Genomic DNA, 24,310 nt, shown 5'->3' on the forward strand with positions numbered 1-24,310 from the left:
ACGTTACTGTTTTGTCATCAGAATAGGATATTATTATAGTCAAGGATAATGGCAAAAGCATTAGCAGTTTCTCGGCATCAAAACATGTTAATTGTCCATCTAGCGATTGTTTCAGTTTTGTATTCACACAATGTTATTTAAGTTATTTTAAAGTTTTAACAAGCTATTACAAAAATGAAAGATAATAAATTATAAACGATCTTTTTTATCATGTTTAACAATAACTTTTGAAAACGATATTAAATGAATCACCTATATGTACAATATTTTAGTATTTTTACACAGTTGCAATTGTTTTAGAAAAAGCAATTTTCAAGGTCTAGGTATATCTGATTGTCCTACTTTATTAATCTCTTGTTGTAAATGCACTTTTAGATGAATAGATAAAAAAACAATGTATTTATGTATCAAACAGTAAAGGAGTGTTTAAGGACAGTATACTTGTGATAAAAAAAGAAGTGTCCGTAATCTAGCGTTCAAGGAACGCGAATTTTCGTTTACTTTGCAATGAGTTGTACTTTAACAGATTGTTGATATCGCCGAGGTTTCGGTTATATAATGGTATGATTTCAGCATCGTAAATATATGTGATTAATGCATACAAACATATCAACATCTACCCGAAACTTAAACCCACATAACTTGTATATATTTATTATCTACAGCTATATTTACAATATTACCATATATGGCTTGTTTTAATCACGTGGGCATTCGTTCAAGTTGAGTAATTGTTCATTCATAAAATGCATTACACTAAAAAATGTAAACAAATCTACACGATATGTAGTGGTGAATCATGGGCAGGTTGTATAGATATGTGTGTATATTTGCTTGAAAGTAACTATATTGGTTAGCCAGACTACAATCCCTGTTTTCACAATTTGGTTAAAGATGTTTATGTTATTGTCTTTGTTTCACTTATGAGAGATGTATACACAACACTGATAGTTTGCCTTTTACTTGTATACATATAAAGACTTTGAAGTTCGAACAATGCAGATTATATATCAATTGGCAATCATTTGATATTCTTATAAATGAAGAGTTTATTTAAACAAACAAAGACATGCTTCTTAGTACATATAAACCTTAAACTACAAAGTGGTTTTATTACATGTAAGTTTTCAGACGACTGATAAGTACTTTATATGCGGCAATTAAAAGTAGACTAACAAATATTGTATTATATCTTACAGAGTTGATAGACAAACATCAAGTATGTTATGTTCTTACCAGCACAGTGAGTGCTCGTTCCTTGATGAATTAACATGCAGTAATGATGATATACAAAATTACGGAGATTTTCAACGTTGGGGCAGCTATGAGCAAATTGTTCCTGGAAACAATGACAACTTGTGTGATGTAGAGTCCTCGCTATACGTTCCAAGATCATCCTCTGTTAAAAGTGATATTAGTTCTAGTTACTGGCCATGTACAACAGCAGCAGCATTAACAACACAAATGCCGGACACATCGTCTGTGTACGGGTCTTCATCAATGCCGCCCACATACGACGATCATCTGAGATCTCTGCACGAGGAGGAATTGCGCATGCGCACGTCGTCGCCGACCCATAGTGATATTTCTCTAGCTGAAGTAGACACCAACATGACAGATATAGTCGATGATAAACATAATGATAACTCTGAACTTCTAACTGATATAATGGAATGCATTGAAAATGTTTCAAAATCAGAAGACAGGCAGATAAGAAAGAAAGGTGAATACATAATATGTAAATTAAGTGATACTTTATGAATAATTGTTGTTTTTTGCTTTAATCTTTAATGATTAAAAGACTAGGTTTAAATAATCTGCTTTAAATACATAGTACAATGTACCGGCAGATTTAATCTTATAATAAGATTTGATATTGAAAAGTTAAACTGTCCTTGCTTTTCTTTATTTCATTTATAATCGTTATTTGTATTTATTGCAGTAAAACATTCAACTAAATCAAAACCAAAAGCCTACGAAGAGTTGATGAAAGAAGCTGCTTCATTGTTAGCAAGTAAGTATCTAAATTCTTTATCAAAATATATTTCTATTCTTAATTGTACAGTATCACTGTAATTTGTGTTGCAATAATTCCAAGAGATTATATGTTTTAAACTAATTTGACAAATACATAGCGTTTAAATTTGTGTTTCGGTATATTTAATATCACTATAAATCTACTATATATGACAAGAAATATTTATGATTCTTTTGTCATATCCGTATTTTATTTATTTTATTTTATTTATTTTTTATTTTCAGATAGTGGCCAGATTCAGCTGTGGCAGTTTATCCTCGAACTTCTGACTACAGAGAGTGGAGCAACCTGTGCACGCTGGGAGGGACCTCTAGGAGAGTTTCGTATTACTGATCCAGACCAAGTCGCTAACAAATGGGGTCAGCGAAAAAACAAACCAAACATGAACTATGATAAATTAAGTCGAGCATTACGTTATTATTATGACAAAAACATTCTTACAAAGGTTCAAGGAAAGAGATACACCTACAGATTTGACTTTAAAGCTATTGTTCAATCTCATAGGTCTCTCTCAGGAGTGGCATCTAATGCTATTCTGTCTCAAATAAATGCCATTCAACATCCTCCGTCCTCAAAGAAAATTGCTCAAAAAGTCCGGAGCAGGCCTCTGGGAATCCATGGTCCTCGCCACTATACAGCGACCCAATTAACCTCATACACACAATCATTACAACAAAATGGATATTCAAGATCAACCTTTGGACCGTGTGATCAGCCAACATGGCTACCAAATGAGACACGTAGAGGGATCGAGAATGAGCCGCAGGTATCTACATGGTATACCGACCATAATGTGTTCGACTATTGTTCAGATAATTATGGCTATGGCATGTGTTACACACAACCGTGATACTGTTATATAATTGCCTTGATCTCAGTTGTAACATAATAAAGAAATATATATATCAGTATATGGCCATATGCTGGGGATTTCCGGCCAGTAAATTACATATTGTTCGAGTACATACACGAACAACAATCCAGATTGTCCCGAGTCTCGCACTTTACTTCAACCATTCCATGCAATTGTAAAGATGTAAAAATAATGGTGTACATATTATAGTAATGATACTGTGATTTTACCTATAAACATTACAAATGACGTGATTGTTTTTCATGATTTTGATATGTACTGTTCAATGTTCAAGAAGCAAAGCTTATTATTATATTTTGCAAAATAAATTTTATTTTCATTACATTGTGTTACTTGTATATTTTTCTTGTCCTTGTGTTCAATTATTGCAAAGCCGTTGATAATTACTTTCTATGGTATATTAGTAATACATATCATGTCTGTGTTTAAGCTTTTGGATTCTATTACGGACTATATTTTGAGTATGGATTAAAACCTATATTGGTAGCTATAGTATAATACTTCTTACGTCCAGACTGAATTCAGTCAAATGTCTGTAATACATAGACTGCTTTTATTCCCTTTAAATCAACACCTAATTCCAAAATTTACACTATTTTAAGGCGGAAAAATGACCTAAAAATGAAATCGTTTAACTCTTCACCCGAAGCGAATATTAATCATAATGATTATCGTCTTTCAACATATTTCTGTTTTTTACCGTCTTAAGTGCCTAAGTTGATCAGTGTAAGATTTTAAACGTTAAGACCTCATTGGAGTTCCCTTTAAAGATTTTTTCATTTTTAGATTATTTTTGCACAAATATTTTTTATTATGGAAAAAACGGAGTGAGCGAATGATCCTGAAATTTTGAACACACGTTTATGGTATAGGCCTATATGAAATGAGATAAAAATCTCGAAACAAAATGTCTTGTCCAGCAATGTCCCCTCAACGCATAAAGCAATGACTGGGAAAAAAATCTTGTTGGACCAAGAACATATAATTTTACTGAATTAATTAACTTTTTTATGTCAACAATCTTAAAAAAGGCTTTTGCAAGAGTTTGGTAAAACAATTGAATATTAAGTTTTCAAAGAAGGACATGTTTATTAAACTTATTCGCGTGATGAAGATCAATTTAAATGAGCTTTATACTAAATTAACGAATTCAGTAAAAATAATGATGAAAGAGAACTCTTTTAATTGAAAATAATTATTCTGAGTTCAATTATTTGTCAAAAAGTAACTGTACCGATTAATTTAATTCTATGCGTTTTATTTCGTTTAAAAAAACGAAAAAACATAATGACTCATAAAATCGTTGTCGTTTTCTTTATTTAAGTCTTCCAACAAAATATATGTTTTTTTAAATATACACTTTTATAAATTTGGAAATCAATATAAAACAAAAAACCTAACATATTTTTTTATATTTCTCTTTGGTCCGTAATTCATGAGGGCGATACAAATAGAGAACGACAATTTATAATATCTCAGTTCAGGCTTCTCTGGAATATAACAGTTGAAGATTGAAAACCACATAAGCCGGTCATTTCTAATGATGCACATTTTTCATATCTTTCATGAACAGAATCTGCAATTTTGATATAATAATGTAGATTTCTTGTTTCCGAGGAATAACCTCTTTTCAAGATTTTTATTAGGCAATCTGTCCGTTGGAATGAATCCTATATTTATTTGTTTTTATATAGAGTTATACCTGAGATGAATGCATTGTAACACATCAGGGTAAATCTTATTATTATTATGTGTCTACCATATAAAGTTGTTTTTTTTTATATATTTATATATGACTTTCCTTTGTGTTCAAAACTAGATACCTGTTGCTTACAGTAGACCACTTGTTTCGTCAGTCAGTGCAGTAGCCTTTGATAATAGGCATGAAACGGTTTGACTTAAAATAAAAAATAAACCAATTCAGAAGTAATTTTATGACGTTTGAATAATTAATTAACCGGTAATTGGCTCTCGGGTAACATTTTAAGACCGTCTTCACATCGGTTCAAATTCGACTTTAGCGGATTAAATAACCATGGGTTGAAGGGTCACAATGAGTCAGACTTTCTAACCTATCATATAACATTATAATAAGTGAAAACCGCAACTTTAATATTCAGATATCCATCATGTCGTATTCAGAGATAGTGTCGTGATCTCACGTGATAAGAAATATCCTGAAGACGGTAACTCAGACACTGTGATAACAGCGTGTTGAATTCTTCTTTGTGTCCTCGCCAGTTCAATGACTCAATCAGTAGCAACTGAAACAGCTCATGTTTTTTTCGCGGGAAATTTTACACATACAAAAAATATAAATAATTGTTGCTATTTTAAGAAACGTTTTAGTGCTAATCTTTTAGATGATTTGATAATGATTCATTCTTTGTTAATACAGGGAATCTTAATTACATAATGGAAACTAAAACCAACAAACTTGTAACAGTCGTAATGAATATAACAGCACTTCTTGAAATTAGTATACGCGCAGGAACAAAATACAGTAGCTGAGTCGTCCATATAAATAGTACTTTTTAACAATTTGTAACTATGGCAATTTAAATAATCTCAGATGAGTCATTGAAAGTAATTCAATTAATACTCAATTATATATATATTCTAGTACAGGTACTCAATATCAGTTTGAATCACAAAACTTAGTAGTAAGTCATAAAATTTTAAGTACATGTAATTTTACAAATTTTGTCTGTTTTCTAACTGAAAACTTTTATTTAACTTTATTCTCACCAATGAAATACTGCGTTTATACATGTAATAGAGGATCGATTAGGAAAATGTACCAATCTCATATACTTCGGGCCATATTGTTCAGCATCGCATCAGGTACAGAATCAAACCTACATAATTCTACCTGTTCAGTTAAACAATTACCATATTTAGGTAAAGCATTACTGCAAAACATTATTCCATATATAGTTGTGGTGATTATTTTGCACATGTAACAATCCAATAATAGCAACACATATAACAAAATGCTATTAAAAACTAATTAAATGGGAGTGAATTATTTATCATCAAGTGTTTATATCAATTTTGGGGTTTCTTCTGCAACAGCCGTTATTGTTGCTGTCATGAATCCATGTGATCTTTGTGCACTTTTTTCATAAGCCTGAACGCTTTTCTAAATCTTAAACATGATCCTTTATTAATTCACGGTCACTTCCTTCCGCATGCAGTTGTGAAGATACAGTAAGTGCACGTTTTCAGATAATATCAAGGCGACAAGATACATTGATAACAAAAATAGTCAAAACAGTTAGCATTGTAGGTGTTTAACAAGTGTTTGGGAAACTTTATTGACCTTGTAAAGTGAACAGTCAATTAGTTTTATTAATTGTTTAAAGTATTAACGACACGAGCGGGATATGAATTTGGACGGTGAACGGAGGATCCTGATGAATATGAAATAATGCTTATTTGCAGGTTATAAATAGTGTTCATCGAACCATTTAGATAAGTTGAGCTAACAAATTTAAGACTTAATGTTAATGTGACTAATTGCGGTTTTAAGTGACTCATTCTTTAAAATGCACTTTTGATAACAGTATACACGTCGTAAAGAGATAATAATATAAAGTAGAGTAGTACGGTCATTGTGTCAAACAATCTAACTTTGTAGGGAAATCACCGCCAGATTTCGGTGATTTTATGACGTTAAACGCGCTACTTTGGGCCTCGTTCAAACTGCCTAAATAAATAAAGACCTCGCTGACCCGGTGCGTATTTTTTATCAGATGTACGAGACATAAATCATGTTGTAGTATTCTTTACAAAATAAACTATAATAACTTTGAAAGACGAAAATATAAATACGCTGTAATATTCAGTGCATTCAGTGTTCAATGATTTGACTTTACAAATAGAAATTGTTAGTTTTGTGTATACATGTATATTAATACTGAATTATACAGTAAGATCTCATCATATGAAGTTTTAAACATCAACTTTTTGTCAATACTAATCAATTTAGATTGCTTATCGTTTTTCTTTCCTACCGAAATTTGTCTTCATTAGGTACAGTAATAGTTTCCAAATGCTTCTATTTATACAGTTCCCAAAATATACGCATTGGCATAAAAACTGGGCAATCTTTAGATTTTTTTTTCGCTGTGCAATTATTACAGAAAATTAATTTATTAGGGAAGTCAAAATACTGATCCGTTGAAATTGTGCGTCTTACGTAACAGATTGAATTTTTTCGATTTGCCGTTATTTTTGTCAGGTAAAAAGCATCTAACCTTTTCTTAGTTCGCAACTCTAATATTATTAAACACATGTTTAACCATTGAAAGAAATGAAAAAAAAATCTGATGCTTTCATTAAGTGTCGAAGATCGAGTACAGCTCAAGCCGGTGCTGGGGGGTGTAAGGGATACTGTAATTTTTCACTATCCCTCATGTACAGACTGAATCAAACCGAGTCAGCAATTTTCATGTAATATTTGTTTTCATTAATCCTTCCGAGGGATCACCATCTTTATAGACTTTTGTACTGAGTCTGCTCTTTTTAATTTATTCTTGCAGAGATTACGGTGAAAATTAAGGCTTTAATTGACAGGGAATGTACAGGGGGAAATTCAATGGAAGTTGATAGTCCTTACATAAATTAAATGTGTGCAGCCACTATTTTGTTTAAAGTAAAATAATAGAACGTTTTTGATATGATATTTCAGATACGGTAAACTAAGACATATTTAGGATATTAACACTGCATTACAAAACGGGTTATATCCCCGGAAAACTTTCAGCCATTTAAATGTCGTTAAGATATAAAAATATGAATTTCCCTTTTCCTTTTACTAGTACATCAATAAAGTCGTAGTCTTTAATTACCATTTTCCCTAAGATGTTAGTGCGTTTCGTGTTTTATTTAAGATTCATTACTTGCAAAGTATAAAGAAATATAAGAATGTTTATATCATTTACTAACATTAACAAATCGCTACTGATTGTGTGCTATCATAGACGTTCAACGATGCCACTATATCACATCTAACAACCTAAAAATACATCATATACCACTGCTTTACCATCAATATGGCTATGGCTATATTTACAAGCAAAAAGATGTGTACATGTATCTGAATATGAATGCATTTTTGGCTTTGTCTTGCTAGTAAATGTACGTAACAGTCTACTCTAAAACTGGAAATTCTGAGAAACAAGTTTATATTGTGTTCTAAAACTTTATAACATTGAACAATTTAGTGTACACCAGCATACGAAGGTAATAGCAGAAAATAAGAAATCGTTCAAACATTGCTCCATGTATGAAAATACAAAGAAGTACAAAACTGAAAGCTTCGTCGCCATACAATATTTTGCTGTAACATAGTGACTGCAAAAAAACAACAAAAAATCACTAAAAAACACCAATAACAATATAATGCGTCAAGCCAAATTATATGTTGGTAAAATATCGGGCATTTTTAATCAGTAACTTTCTCTCTCCGTTCAAATAAATTTACATAAATTTCTATCATATGATGAAGATTGCAATTGCTGCATGATCTAACGTTTTTTTAAGTTGTGTTTTCTTTTACATTCAAGGTATATCATTTGACCAATAAGCTTTTTAACTCCAGAGCTAGTTCTAACGGCATTCTGAGATGCGGTTGCGCCGTCGCTAATAAAAGCAAAAGATGAATTGACCTCAACTGGTGGCATATCCAAGTCATGTTGATCATGAGGTGAATCTCGTATAACACCATTATCGGCAGTGGTCAGGATCCGCCTTACTGGCCGCGTTCTCACATTTCCAATATGTTTTGTCTGTTTTTTAATCAAGTCTGTCCGTTTATTAAAGTGACATAATGCTAATTTTTCATTGTCAAGTGCAGCTGAATTGACTAATCAAAGATATTGTATTTTCGGTCCTTGAAGATCGTTCTGCACGACATTTTTGTTTTGTGTACATGTCTGAATTCTTTTTTAGTTTATGTGTTTTCTTCTTTCTTTTACCTTTTCAACTTTGGTATTTCTAGCATTCCTATTTGAATATTGTATAACCACCCTGAGGATATGGTGCTTTTTAAATTTGTCTTTTGACGTCATATCTGTCATAACCTCTGATCCCCTTTCGAAATGCAATGTATTTAGTTATACCAATTGTTTTCTCGTTTAGGGCACATGCATTCTTTTACGCCACTTGTCATGGAATGGCACATAAGTGCCACGTTGAATGTTCTATGGTAATCACTGAAGGAAGTGTCTTAATCTAAATGTCACCATTTTCGTGTTTCAATATTGAATATTGCTTAAACCGGTGTTGGGGGTGAACGGTTTACCACTTGCACCTTGCATTTCTCAACATAAACAAATTGGTTCGTTTTGGACGTTCTATAGCGATTCCGTTTTTCTCTATTTTATTTTTCGAAAGATTGACAGTTATAATGATTATTGACCAACAGTTGATAGTGGAAAATGTTTCTTCTGAAACTCTGCCTACTCTGTTTTATACATTGAACATTATAGATTAATTCAAATGGATATTTACAGAAATTTATTTGGGTTACGTGAGTAATTTATCTTTCATGCCAAGCAAATTATAGAATTGAAAAAAATTATTGCAGAATGCAAATAACTTATGTTGACTTTCACCTGTCCCTTGGATGGATATAATGTCAGTTTAATCCATTATAACTAGCTTGTGTAGCCCCTTTTATACTCAATTGTTGATATCGACGATCTGTCGCATTTGAAAACACGGTATTTTTTTCCACAATAATTCTTAATATTAAGACATAAACCAAATGTCTTTCGACGAATTTTCGTGCATCGGAAATGCACACAGATAAACGCTGTATTAATCTTGGTATATTTATATTGTATTGTCGGGCGTTTCAAGAGTACAAAAGGATAAAATCAAAATTTTAGCATAAATATTAAATAAGAACATATTAATTGGTTAACCGCTTACATTACCATTACTCCAGGTAACTTCTATAGCAAATAATAGTGCGGTATGTTCAGTACAGCAGTTGAGATGTACTACACTCAGCTTAAAGAATTCGCCTATTTTCACTGGTCTTTTGGAAATATCAATGTCAATCAATGTCAATACTTGAAGTACAAGAGATTGAACATGATAAACTAGGTGACATGAATGAAAGATAGCTGTACATTTACTTGTCCCTTATTTAGTTGTTTCATCAACATAGTTACAAATTTTACGGGTGATCTACTGCCTGCCTGCAATACTGACTGCCAACAAAATATGTATGAAAATTGTCTCTCAGAGAATCATTGCATGTCGCAGTTGATAAAATTTAATCTGAAAAAAAAAATTTCAAAGTGAAGATCGAAAGATTACTAAAAGTGATTAGGTCTACAATAAAAGATCTGTAATAATATAGATAGTCATGTTTTATAATAGTATTTAGTACTGTATGTGACATTAAACCTCAAACGAATTAAATATAGATCAGGATGTTGTTGGCAAGTGTGAGATACATGATCCGATTTTATATATCTACATACATGTATACATGTATAGTATATAATAAACTGTAAGAACAAAATAATATGTCTCATGATAAACACTTAGAACACTTTTTAACAATACTTCTAAGAAATTTAACACTTATTAACATTACTTCCAAGAAATGTTTATAACAATATCCAAATGATTCATTTCTGACGCTTTTATAGATTTAAAATTCTATGAAAAATGATCGTATTCTAGACCAATCTATTTTAAGGTTAAAATGATTTTAACATTCGGAGTTGAACAACTCTCTATCTCTAAATGACTCACTAGTGGAGTTTGAAAAAGTTGCTTAAAAAGTGATGCATATAAAGAGAAAAACTGATTGAACAGCTGCAGGGGTTTAATAAAACCGAGCCTGCAACATTTTCAATATTACCGTTTTGGACGTTCCTTAGGGATTCTTTCCCTCATTTTAGAAAATAAAGATCCAATTTGGCCTCAAGATCAATGAAAACAAATGAACGTGTCCTGTTTTTGTTTGGGGTCCGCCTGGGCTCCTTGCCATTGGTTCTTGTTGCTGGGTCATATGGGGGTTGCATTCATTGAACGCCGCCTTTCCTTGTTGATCTTGTTTATCATATTTTATTCGTTTTCTCGAACGCACACGAATTCCTTAATTTGTAGCCAGAATATACCCGCAATAACTATAATTCCCTGATCGAATGACATGCATATAGACTCACTATTAGTGTTTGCAAAAGTGGATCGCTCGGAAGCATTAAAAACAGCAAAATTACATGAAAATTGCAGACTCGGTTTGAGTATGTACACGGCGGATAATGAAAATGTGCAACATCCGTCATAACCCCTGCACCGGTTTAAGCAGTACTCAATTCTCAACACTTAAAAGTACTGGAGTCAATGATCCCGAATGACCAGAAAAATTATTACAACACTGAAATGAGGTAGGGGCCGACTGTTTACGGCAACCACACATTACTTGACACCTGCTGTTGTGATATATAAATATCTGAAAAAAATGATTCTTCGGAAGCATTAAAAACAGCAAAATTACATGAAAAAATGCAGACTCGGTTTGATTGAGTCTGTACATGAGGGATAATGAAAATGTGCAACATCTCGAACGCCCCCCTAGCACCGGCTTGAGCGGTACTCAGTTCTCGACACTTTGTCACTTGTGACTCAGGCATTATGCTTATAGGAAGAAGGCTCAATAAAAGCGAGTCTGCATGCATCTCACATTTTAGAAAATAAAAATCCAGTTTGGGTGTTTACATTGTGAAAAGTGGACATTCCTCGGGATAATTGAAAACAAATGAAACGCGAAAATTGTTTGATTAAAGCCATGGACAATGCAACATCTCTCTCACATATTATCATCTATTAAGCAATATTTGACACTAAGTATAAATCTTGTAGAAGCTAATCTGTCTGTCATTCAACTATTTTCTCATTAATATGCTTAATTGCCTGGTATGATTAGCTCTAAGGGGCTCTGTGGCCGTGTGATTAAGGTCGCCGTCTTCGAACCACTTAAACCGCTATGGGTTCGAGTCCCGCTAACACTCTAGAATTCTTTAACGTGAGGAAACTATCCAGCTAGGTGCTTCTATTCAGATGCCCTCTCGTTCCTGAAACTATGCATGAAAGGGCATGTGAGTCTTTCTGCACCAATAAAGCTGGACCCTTAATAGTGTGTAACATAAAACTAAATGAAACTAAAGGGAGGTAACTGAGCAAGTTAACTGTTATGTTCAGATAGGATTTATCCACCGTATTGAATAAGAAAAACTTTTACTTGGTATTATTATGATACATAGAAATATTCATCGAATTCAAACAGATAGTTCGTTTTATGTGTCACTGTGTCATTTCTTTTTTTAGCCGTCATTGCTTGCAAATAATTCTACAGATCGTGAACTCCCGTTATATGTCGCTAACTTAAATGTCTTATAAAAATGTATACTAGTATTTGTTAAGGACCAACAAACTTTTTTGTCAACACTGAGACTTAATTGTTACATAGACGGCAGCTTCCGTATACTGGCAAAATCTAATCAGGTTCAATATTTCTCAGAGAAATACACAGATACGAAAATCAGGTACAGGTTTGTGCCCATGTTTCCCTTTCAGGGTTATTACCGAACAAAATCTAATAATCCGTAATCGCGGATGTGTATACAATGGCATTGGAACAACAACATTTAAAGCACGAAGTGCTTCCTGCTACCGGAATGAAATATTAAACAAGACGATATGCTTGTATTTGGAGACCCTTTTTAAAGGTAAAATACTTATTACTATTACAAAATGTTATAAATAGAGACGACAACCACTATTACTTTATATTTTAGATTTAATAATAACATAATTATGAAAAACAAAATTAACAAGAAAGGGTGACATTAAATGAACAGGACCACTAGCAAGGAGCCCAGCAGGATACAAAACAAGACGAGGTACACGGACAAACCTCGGACGTCATTATAAACCATTCAAAATAGGAAACCATAGAAACACACAAGGTAACAAAAGAAGAAAATTAATTAAAAGACCTAATTAAGAATAAGGTTGTAGGGGAAAGGCCAGAAAGACAGGGAGAGGGTATAATTAAAGAAGAAAAAACGAGGGAGGAAGGAAAATATTTACCGTAAACGAGAAAAAAAGAGACACAAAAGTGTCACCAAAAATGTACCGGCATGTCTCAATAAACAAGACATACATCTGAGAAACACAGAAGGGCACCATCTTGGAAAGGTCAACACCATAAGCACTGCTTGGGAGTTTAAACTGGTTAATGGTGCATATAGTCAACACAGCATTTAAACATTCACTTTTACCACTTTGGAAGTGATATTTATATGACTGTCTAGACAAGTTTGGACAATCTTTTTCCGCTAACGCCTGTGCTGGTGTGTTGGTGCAGGGAAGATGAGGGATAGTTAACATGTGCCACGTTACATGTAAATATCAGGGGAGCACGTTTACTCGCTTCAATTATTTTTTTTTCTTTTTCTAATAACCTTGTCCTTGCCGTGGAAGGATTTCCTTATTTTATAACATTTTAATATGTATGAGGGTGATAAAAAAATTAAACGACCACATTTTACAGAATAGTTCAACAACTGTTTGTAATTATGACACAAGCCATTATCTACCTTTACAATTGTTTTGACAACTTCACCTGTTATGTAAGCATTTTTATAGTTTTGATATAGTAATACATGTACACTCAGGTAAGTACGCGTGTATCTGCAAATAGATGTCGGTTAATTAGTTATTTCTTATTGTCTTAGTGAGGTTACATGAGTTACTACGATTTAAATAACCTGAAAGGAGCATGCATACCTTAACCTTAAACATCGTATTAACATTTCATGTGATTTCTTACAAAATTCATTCATGGAATTGTAAACACTTTTCACTTTTACTACCTTAAAACTTTTAGAAGAAACGCTGCTGGATGGATAGACATGCACAGTTACTCGAGAAAACAACCAGCTCGGCAAATTTGGGTCCCCAGATACAAATACGTTTTAACCGTTCTAGCTTAACGTTGCACTATACTCTTCAAAAGAGTGTTAAATACGCCGACCTTAGTACCGATATATTAACAACATTTGCTTTAATAGTCATATGAAACACGGTGTTCACATGGCATGAATATATATATATAGTCACTGTGAAATGAAGAATCGAGTCTTATGTTTGCCTGTCTTTACTCGAAGCAATTTTACCTTAGGATATGGCTCTTGGAGTAATAACTAAATGCTCTTCGTAATAAATCTTTCAAGATTCGAAAATTGCCTTCTTTAAGTACTTTACTATATCAGCTGTTTCAGCCAGTTAAATGACTTTAATGTCTGTTGATATGGTGATCGCAATAAACATTCAGACATGGAGCCCTCCGCCTCTCATTTTTCTTAAATTTTAATAAATCAGGTCACATGTAAGAAGTGTTCATAAACCTTAAATATTCAAGACTAGTATGCTAATTCCATTAACGCGTAACTGATTAGTCCTCAAGTGTACCTCACTTGTGATAACAAATAAGATGGTTTTTATGTAACGTTACCATTTATATATTAATAGAATATTAACGGTTATTGTGTTAGAATATAATATAACACAAATATAAATATAATATATAACAATGGATAAAAATCACCATCCGGAAGAAATTCTCGAGAGAATAGGCGGATGTGGAAGATTCCAAGTGTTTCTTTCAGTAATGTCTCATTTGATGAAATTGCCGACTGTGTTAACAATGTACCTAATGGTGATCTCTATAGCAACGCCCGAATGGCGATGTATGGATGACAACGGGCCAAGTCATGTGACTGCAGCTTTTAATACGTCAACTTTCCTACATGTTAATTCAACTTACGCAAATTCTTCTGATATAGACTATTTTGGTGCAGCAAATCACTCAAAACCGTACAGCAATATCAAAGCATGTGAAAACAGAAATGGTACCCGGTGTAATAATATAGTTTACAGTGATGAAATGAAAACGATAGTGTCTGAGGTAGGTAGTCTACACGACTACGAAAGGGAGCTTGTATTTCTATGTGTTTATTGTCAAGGTCTAGTTTAAGCTGTTTTATGATTATATAGAGGATATTTGTTTAGTTCAGTGTAAGATCGGAATATATTTCACCGAGTGAGCACCAAAAGGTATATTTCACGAGTGGCGCAGCCACGAGTGAAATATGAACTTTTGGTGTTCACAAGGTGAAATATATTTCAATCTTACACTAAACTTAACAAATTTTCTTTTTATTACATGCAAAGAAACGTTTTAAAAAGACATTTAACCTAATACTGAATGAAAAGCGCGCCAAATAATAATACAACGTGACGTCATTTACGTCATCACATCATTAAGTTGGTACCCAGTACTGTGCACGCTGGTATTTCACTGAAACAATGTAAGGGGCCTAAATTCAAAACAGTGAAATTATCAAAGTGGTAATTTCACTGTTTCAAACAGTGAAATTACCAATTTTATATCACTGATATATTTCTATAAACCACCGAAAAGCATGTAATAAATTGTATGATTTCTATAAGATCAAGCTGCTTGTTTCAAAAAGAAAGCGAGCAATGGATAGTTGCGTATTGGACTAAAGCAACCTTAACTACCGTGACTATAGCAAAGTTACATGTATAGACTCAATCAACCCGAGTCTGCAATTCTCTTGTAATTTTGTTGTGATTAATGCTTCCGAGGGATCACTTTGTTTCCAGATTTTTATTAAGTGAGCGAACTCTATAATGTTATCAGTTAAATACTTAAATACAATTTGTAAATGTGTGCAGTCAAATTGTATTACATTCATTATATAGTCACTATACAATATATAATCTCCTAAATTTATTGGACTGGTAAAATGGTAAAAAACAAATCCAAATATAAAGCAGGGCTATACCTCTTAAAACTACATATAGTAGCATACATTTATGAAAAAATATACCACGCCATGTTGATGAAACTTTACTGGTCTGAATAAAAAACCACCGGTAAACAAAAATTTGGTTGATAACATAATTTTTTTAACAACAAAATGGAAGATTTGCATCAAATATTGCAAAAATGATTTTGTATTTTTCAACCCTTACCAATATGGATTCGAATCAAGTGTTAAACTTGCTGGTCTTTGTTGATGGGTCGTGTGGGGTTTGCGGTCATTGAACACCACCTTTCTTTGTTGATCTTGTTTATCATATTTTATTGCATACAAAAGGTATGTGTTTTTACCCGGGTGCCTACTTATGCCTAATTAAAATGCCCGGGTGTGGTACCTTGGGTGCTCATCTACAAGCACAGCTGGAGTGACATACAACCTTTAAAGTTTCAGTGTGATTTTTCACATAACAAAATAATATTTGCTTATTCTATATGTCCTAAAATATTTTTTCTCTTGTTTTTTTCCCCAGTGGTCAATGTCATGTACCTTACCGTGGGTTCCTTCAACAATTGCCTCGATTCAAATGCTTGCAATATTATTTGGAAACCTAGCTTGCGGCCAAATAGCGGATAGCTTCGGTCGAAAGATGCCTTTATTTTCATCACAGCTGTTACTTATTGCTGCTAACTTGATAGGGTATTTTTCTACATCTTGGCTGATGTTTGGTGTTGCACGTGCTATATGTGGTATGTTCGTCCGGCCTTTCTAATTGATATTTTTAGTCATTATTGTCATCGTATATCTATTCATTTACGTTTGATTTTCCAAGTTTTCGCATACTTTATTTTTGACGGTTTACTCAAGGTTCATTTATATAATTTAGTTACACTTAAGTTACATTTTAGTTACAGGTCGGTTATAGTTAAGTTACAGTTATGGTAAAGTTAGTATGAAGTTAAAATGCATGAATTGTTTATCTCTATGAGCTATATTTAAGTTACAGTAAAGGTATGGTTAAACTACAGTTAACTTTTGGTTAACCTACAGCTCAGATATCTCTAAGCAAGTTATAGTTAAGTTACAGTTAAATTACAATTAAGTTATATAAATAGTTCAGTACTATGTACATTAACCAGTCGTATATTACTTACTATATTTCTATATTCAGGTCTCGGAATGGGAATGTTTTTGACAGTTCAGTACAGTCTGTCCACTGAGGTCAGTGTATCCAGTTGGAGACCATGGATCGTGGCGTTTCCAACATGGGCATTAATGGGGTGTGGTCTAGCATTGGTCAGTTATCTGATGCCAGACTGGAGAAAACTTCATCTGCTAACAACTATAGTAACCATTCCATTTCTTCTCCTGTGGTGGTAAGAAACAGGACAATGTGTATAAATATTTTGATGACAAAAGGTTAATTATGATGACAAGCTTAGACACAGGAAATAAGATTTATTATTGAAGCTTGATTAAGTATAGGTAAGAGCTCCTTAGCCGGCAGCCGGACGACGTACTTAATCGCTGACAAACTGCTCACAGCGGTTACGTCACGCTTTGCTACTTTAACTGATCAGGGGAAGTAACCGCTGCGGGGAGTTTGGCTGACAATAGGATAAGCAAATATAACCGTATAGTATTAAATGACAGGTTTTAGCGGATTAACTGAATAAAGGAACGATCTCATTGGACAATATTTATTTCAACCACCAAGCAACATAACTGACTGATTTTCGCTCACGTTGTCAATCAGCCATCTAAAATCAATTTTCTGATCACACACGATATAATCCTTGACACCAATAAAATAACATTTGAGATCCATTTAACATTATTCCTGGGGCAGGAGTGGAGCTTCTGTAAAAATGAGAAAGATTGGATAGTATAACTACCTACCAGATCTTTTGTACACAGCGGTCTAGTAAATTTGCGTGCATTTTTTAAATCAAATTACAGACTTCATCAGGTTATTCAAAATTCCTCACTATTTCCAGTTGTTTTAAATAATGCACGCAGATCTGTCTAACCTCCGGTTCGCCTTATGACGTCATCAACAATGTATGTGTGACGTACGACTCAAGCAAACAAATTTAAAATGACTTTGGTGCTAGGGGCGTGGACGGTAACTTGCACTTTCCAGTACCGTCCATGAACAGGCTCAATCAATCCGAGTCTGCAACATTTTACAATTTTGTCGTGTTGGTCTTTCTTTAGGGATTCTGTTTTTCTCTTCTTTTTTTTTCTTTCTTTTTTTTTTAATAATCTGACAAAAGTTCTAAGAATCCTGATGTAGATTGATTATAAATATGTAGTCATTGTGTCTGTATTGCAGGTATTTTCCTGAGAGTTTCCGGTGGCACCTGTCACATGACAGAACTCATGTAGCTAAAGATATCATACAACGTATAGCAAAGTTCAATAGAAAGTCAGTAAATGATGAAACAATTCTTGAACTTCTTAACACGACAGCGCTTGATGAAAAATCTGGGGACAGAAAGAAATATTCACTCTGGAATTTGTTCAATACCCGGAGATTGGCCAAGATAACGGTACTGTCGATGACTAACTGGTAAATAAACATTCTATTGTACGTGTACAAGAATAACATATTGGTAAACATTCTATAATAAAAAGTTGGGAAACATTCTATTGTACGTGTACAAGTAACAAGAATAGAATAATAGAAAACGTTCTAATGCACATGCACAAGAATAAAAAAAACGGGAAACATTTTATTTTACGTGTTCAAGATTAAGATTTTGGGAAACATTCAGTTGTACGTGTTCAAGTTTTTAAAGTAAGGAAACATTCTATTGTACGTGTACAAGTGTTTAAAGTTGGGAAACATTCTACTTTACGTGTACAATTTTTTTAAGTTGGGAAGCATTACAAGATGTTAAATAGTGTATACGCGGAGCATTTTTAAGGTGACAACGGAGTCAATTATCACTGAAAATACCTAAAATGAGATTTTTTGCTAAGTAGATTTATCAACCTTTTCTGAACACATTCGTGATTTAATTTTGGAAGCAGTTAGTCCAAAAAATGTGTTTTTAAACGTTTTAAAACGGTACCTATACTATTTGTAACTGTAACTCGCGTAATCCTGTCGATTATCGATAACGCTCCGCCCCCTGTTGAGGCATCAATGAGGGAAATCGGTAGTTCCATATATCCGTGAATTACAGGTCCATACTTCTCGTAATACATGTATCGTACAACTACCGTACATCTTTTATGAATATCTCAACATTTAGCCTTTTTTATAAATTAAGAAATTGTCGGCCAATGTACGTAACATAAATAATTAAGCATAGCGGCAAATCGCACAACCACGGGGTTGAATAAAAATGTAGTCGCTAAAATATCCATAATGTGTGAAAATAATTTGTCTGTCCCGTTAATCTGATAGATATTACATTGAGTTGACTTTTGTACGGATTCAAGGGCTTAACTTTACATTCAACCTCGTTTTCTATCAATGTCGAGTAAAACAACAACAAAAACAGACAACATTTTTATGTGAACGCCTATATGACTTGTGGTAAGGTGTACCTGACAAATTTCTAAACCATTTTAGATTGTCTAAGGATGATTATTTCTCTATGAATAAAAAAAAGATATTAAAATATATTTTCAGTGAAAATAAATTGTTCACCAGTAAATCGGACACAGTACCAATAAATCTGGGACAAAGTATGAAATTTATTGTCTATCCCGGTAGAAACTGGATCTCTATGCCGTGCATAGATGATATTCATAATAGAAGTCAAGAAGGCCATATCATAATGATCGAGTAATACCTTTTATTTCTATTAAAATATGTGAAGCATTATCAATTTGGTGGAAAAAATATATAATATCCTGTTCTTATTTGTACATCTACCATGGACTTTAAAAGACTGTCAGAAGCTCAGTTTTTTGTTATTTTATTTTATATTTTAACGGAATTTCATACACGAATACACAGGCAGAGTGACACTGGTATAATACAATAATAATGCTGATGATAATAATAATAAACTTCAAAAAGGAAACAATTAAATACCCCGCTAGCGGTGCGCAAATGCGTTCCATTTCCCCCCACTGAGTGCCTCAACTTTTACCGATAGTCACGTGACATGTGCGAAAGATACCAGACGAACAGTAAATCACGTTAAGAATTGAAGAAATTTCGGCTATAAACTGATATTAATCAGCAGCTTTTTAATTGGTCAGATGTCACTGGGTCATAAAATGTTGTTAGTGTATGTTACCGCAACTTGTGACCCTCTCTGGTGCGATATTTGTGTATTATGCAATTATTTAGCGTGAAACGTAGGGGTCCGAGAGAGAACAGCCGATTTATGACACTTCGTTTGATGCGGTCGGACTAACTTTGAATCGGCATAACTTTTTTAATAATCAAGCAATTAACATGCGGTTTAAAGCACATGAAAGGAAATTCATTTACGGAGGGAACCGTGTCAGGGATTTTTGTTTGCTCAATCAGCGACTTAATTATCTTTAATTACGTAATATGTATGGTGAAAAAAGTCGCATAAAATGTTTGACGTTACGTAAATTTTTTTTGAGAAAAGATAGAAAAAATTTGAGACACGGTTCCCCAGATAATATAAGTAAGGTTATTTTCCAAAAGTTTGATGACAAAAAAATAAAAAATGACTTTGATATGACGATTTAAAATTTTAGGATTTTTATTCAAAATCAATCATTTACAAAAGCATTTTTTTCAAATATGTTATTTTTTATGCTGATCAGCGACATTTAATGCATAAAGATTAAATAAATAACAATTATTACTAAAATAACTTGGTTTAAATTACATTTATGTGAGTACCACGGAAAGTGTCTGTTGTCACCTTAAACGTTAAAACATATTTTTTACATTTTATCATTAACACGGAATGATTAACTAATTAAGTTTCATTCAAATCATTCAAATTTGTTGAATATTAAAATGCTTTTGCCAAAAATTCATTTAAAATGTTTATATCTGTAAAGTACATATATGTATATCCTACATGATTTTCTTTACAAATTTGTTATATATAACAATCTTTTTATTCTTTGGACTAATAAATGCTACTCAACGTAAAGCTCAATAAAAATTATGCATGTTTTAGTAAGAATGAATTCCTCTTTTATTGTTTATAATGCTCTACAGTTCGTGTTGTCTTATAAATAAAGTGATAACTATTTCTGTATCAATGTATATATTCTCCATACATGTAGGCTGGCTCTGGGACTATTATCATACGGAATTCAGTACGGGATAAAGGCTTTATCTGGCAACTTCTTTTTCAACTTGTTTTTATTTAATATCATTAGCGTTCCAACAACCTTTATAGCCATCATACTCAGTAACAAGTAAGTGTTTAAAGATTTTAAACTATTCATTCTAGATATCATAATACCAAAAGGACAATTTTAATCATACAAAATTAGTTACTTTAGTGCTCAAAGTAGATTGGTCTACAATAGGCTCATTTTTCATAAGTATTTCATAATGTATCATATAGATATTCTTATAAAATGTTACTTAAAAATAGTTGATAAAGTTCTAAATAATTAAGGATGAACCTTTAAATATGGTGAATAATGATATTCCCTTCTAGAACGCTTTATTATCTGCTATATGATTATATGTTATATTGGATCATGTACCTCACATTTGCAGTATCTCCACTGAGGTTCAAAATCAGAAAACATAACATTTTAAATTCTCACATAGATCAGTTTGGAGACTTAAATCAGAAAGACATGCAAACGATAGTTACTATTACATTGTTTATGTATTATTAACATTATTAAATCATCAACTTGAACAATTTCTATAAACACGAATCTTTGTTCTCGGTTAAAATAAGTATTTTTTACAGAATTGGACGGAGAAAAACAGCCGTTGTTACGTATATTATTGCAACTATTGGATGTTTTGTGGTTGGAATAGTTCAATATATAGGTACGTACTGTCTTAAATATAAAAGTCATTGTTAAGGGAGACAACTTATACGTGCGTTTATATAACATATTTTCTAAAGGGCTATAGAAACAGAAATTCTTTATTCGGCTATATAATATTCAACTCGTAATCAAAATAATCGATGTGTTTTGGTATTTCTAAAACTTAAGAATTTTTGAAGAGGTTTAAACCTACTCAAAGATAGCCATTACAATTTTAAAATAAAATTTAATGTGCGTGTAATTTACACATTTAAAAATTAATGAGTTATCTAACTGTGGTGTGTAGTAGAGCAAAACAATCTTTAGATATTTTAAACACCAATTGTTTATAATTGTTTATATATTGACACAGCATATTAATATTAAACATTCCTGCACTGAACATCCACTCATAATCTGCTTATTATCTCAAAGGAACTCATTAAGACATGTCCATTATCACTTAGGGGATATGAAGGTAGAAATTTAAAGGTTGAAGATTGGAAATGTAATTTTTACAAAGGAAATCAAGTAACTTTAAAACTATAGCAATTTTTCTTGAACTTTGCATGATTTAAGATAATCAAGTTTAAGTTGGGAAAGCCAACAGTATCAAACCTGGACGGTCTGTACATCCCCTGTCAAGTTATAATATAACCACGTTCTATTACATACACCAGGGTAATAAAAAAACACGTGACATGAATTAAATATTTCAGAGACGGACATGAGAGATTCGTTGACAAATGGGTTTGCCTTGTTTGCTAGCCTTGGAATAGGTGTAGCCTGGGGTCCAGTACAACTTATGTCTCTAGAATTATACCCCACAGTTGTCAGGTAATGTTAAACAACAAACGTTTATATTAAATATTTCAAATGAATCTTGAAAGAACAGATGGCTATGTTTTATCATTATGGACACCAGACAACTATTTTTAACTAGTTGTGATACAATGTTTGCATTAAATTACAATGTATGTCATTATTTGTGTCACAAATTTATGTTTTAGAAAGTAAACATTTCAGTTTTTCAGTGGCATGTTTTAAAGAAAAGGATTTTGCTATTTATTCTTATCAATTAACTAACAAACTGTATCTGTAGATTAGATTAGTGTTGTTGTATTTTAAAAAATCTACTGTGATACAGTTATTTATGACAAAGTACTTTAAGTACAAATGTACTTTATTATAAATTCATTTATTTAATTTATATGTATAAAAAGTTATTATATTGCTTGTTTTAACGTGAATAAAAACAATGATATTTTGTTATAAATGATTACTGAATATCAAAAATTGATCATATTACAGAAGTATCGGTTATGGATTCCTAAACACCTTTGCTAGAATAGGAGCAGTAATCGGACCACAACTTGCCTATCTGGTATTTATTTTCACCATATATAAAGGATATATTAAGATACTGTTTAGCAATATGGCCGTGTATCAATATAATTTTCACCTGTCACTCTGGGCTATGTAAGATTGCGTCTATTTAATACCTGTAAATATTTACAACTATAATAAACACCGTGACTGTAAGTGCTCTGCTATATGAGCTTTGTAATTCAAGGGGCCTCCGTGGCCGAGTGGTTAAGGTCGCTGACTTGAGATCACAGGTCCCTCACCGCTGTAGGTTCGATCCTCACTCGGGTCGAAATCTTTCATGTGAGGAAGCCATCCAGCTGGCTTACGGAAGGTCGGTGGTTCTACCCAGGTGCCCGCTCGTGCCTGAAATAATGCGCGAAGGGGCACTTGGGGTCTTCCTCCACCAATAAAGCTGGAAAAAAATCGACGAAAAAATCTCGGCGGGACGCTCTAGGATGGCCCGACTTGAGTGTACGGTCGCCCATATGGGCTTTCCGGCGGCGACCTTAAATAAACGCATTTAAAAAAAAAAATAAAATAAAAAAAAAATTGTATTTCTTTGTTACCTTTTATAAGTGTATACATGTACCTCATGCAAGCAACACCTATGGACTGCAATGGAAATGGTGATGTACCCTTCTTGGGTTATCATTGCTGTTGGTGTGGTAATCACTGATTTTAGTGTTGTTATCACTGGTGTTGCTATGATTATCACTGGTATTGCTATGGTTATCACTGGACTGCTGGTGTGGTTATCACTGTTTCTTGTACGCATGTTTTGTATGGTCATTGTGCCAAAATCTTACCTTTTTGTTAGTCGCCGGTAGAAACCGACGTGATGCTTTAGTATCAAAACCTCTACTTATCTTATATATGTTATATATGTTATAATTTATGATACAGGATACACGTATACCATGAGTTATGTATTTCGTCTGCTGCGGTGTGTGTGTTTGTTGTATTTTAGCATCTTTACTTCTACCAGAATCACGAGGAGCAGATCTTGATGATAAAATTACACATAAAAAGTAATTTAACTGTTTTAAATAATAATGATGCTAGGAAGGACGTCAAACTATCAACGCTATGCCCTGGATTTGCATTGATTACGTCACATTGTTTTACAGTATGAAATATTTTTGAGACAATGTTATTGAATAGAACAGGAATTTCATTTTATATATATATATATATATATATATA

General features: G+C 32.9%; 2 protein-coding genes across 2 annotated transcripts; both read left to right on the plus strand.

Annotated features, from left to right (window-relative positions):
* Positions 1-1,199: 1,199 nt before the first annotated feature.
* Positions 1,200-3,234, plus strand: LOC132716434 (uncharacterized; the record flags this gene model as incomplete). Its single annotated transcript, XM_060699703.1, is given in 3 exon segments — positions 1,200-1,723; positions 1,943-2,014; positions 2,263-3,234. Coding segments are annotated over 3 exon segments (1,200 nt in total). The 3' UTR covers positions 2,889-3,234.
* Positions 3,235-14,517: 11,283 nt separating this feature from the next.
* On the plus strand, positions 14,518-24,294 carry LOC132716436 (solute carrier family 22 member 4-like). Its single transcript, XM_060699707.1, has 9 exons — positions 14,518-14,910; positions 16,323-16,539; positions 16,962-17,166; positions 18,126-18,362; positions 21,029-21,163; positions 21,676-21,758; positions 22,459-22,576; positions 23,051-23,123; positions 24,011-24,294. The coding sequence occupies exons 1-9, from the start codon at positions 14,536-14,538 to the stop codon at positions 24,026-24,028; spliced, it is 1,461 nt and encodes a 486-aa protein (XP_060555690.1). The 5' UTR covers positions 14,518-14,535; the 3' UTR covers positions 24,029-24,294.
* Positions 24,295-24,310: the final 16 nt, after the last annotated feature.

Source organism: Ruditapes philippinarum, unplaced genomic scaffold (assembly GCF_026571515.1).
Source record: "Ruditapes philippinarum isolate M1 unplaced genomic scaffold, ASM2657151v2 ctg6508_1_1_1_1, whole genome shotgun sequence".
Lineage (NCBI taxonomy): Eukaryota > Metazoa > Mollusca > Bivalvia > Venerida > Veneridae > Ruditapes > Ruditapes philippinarum.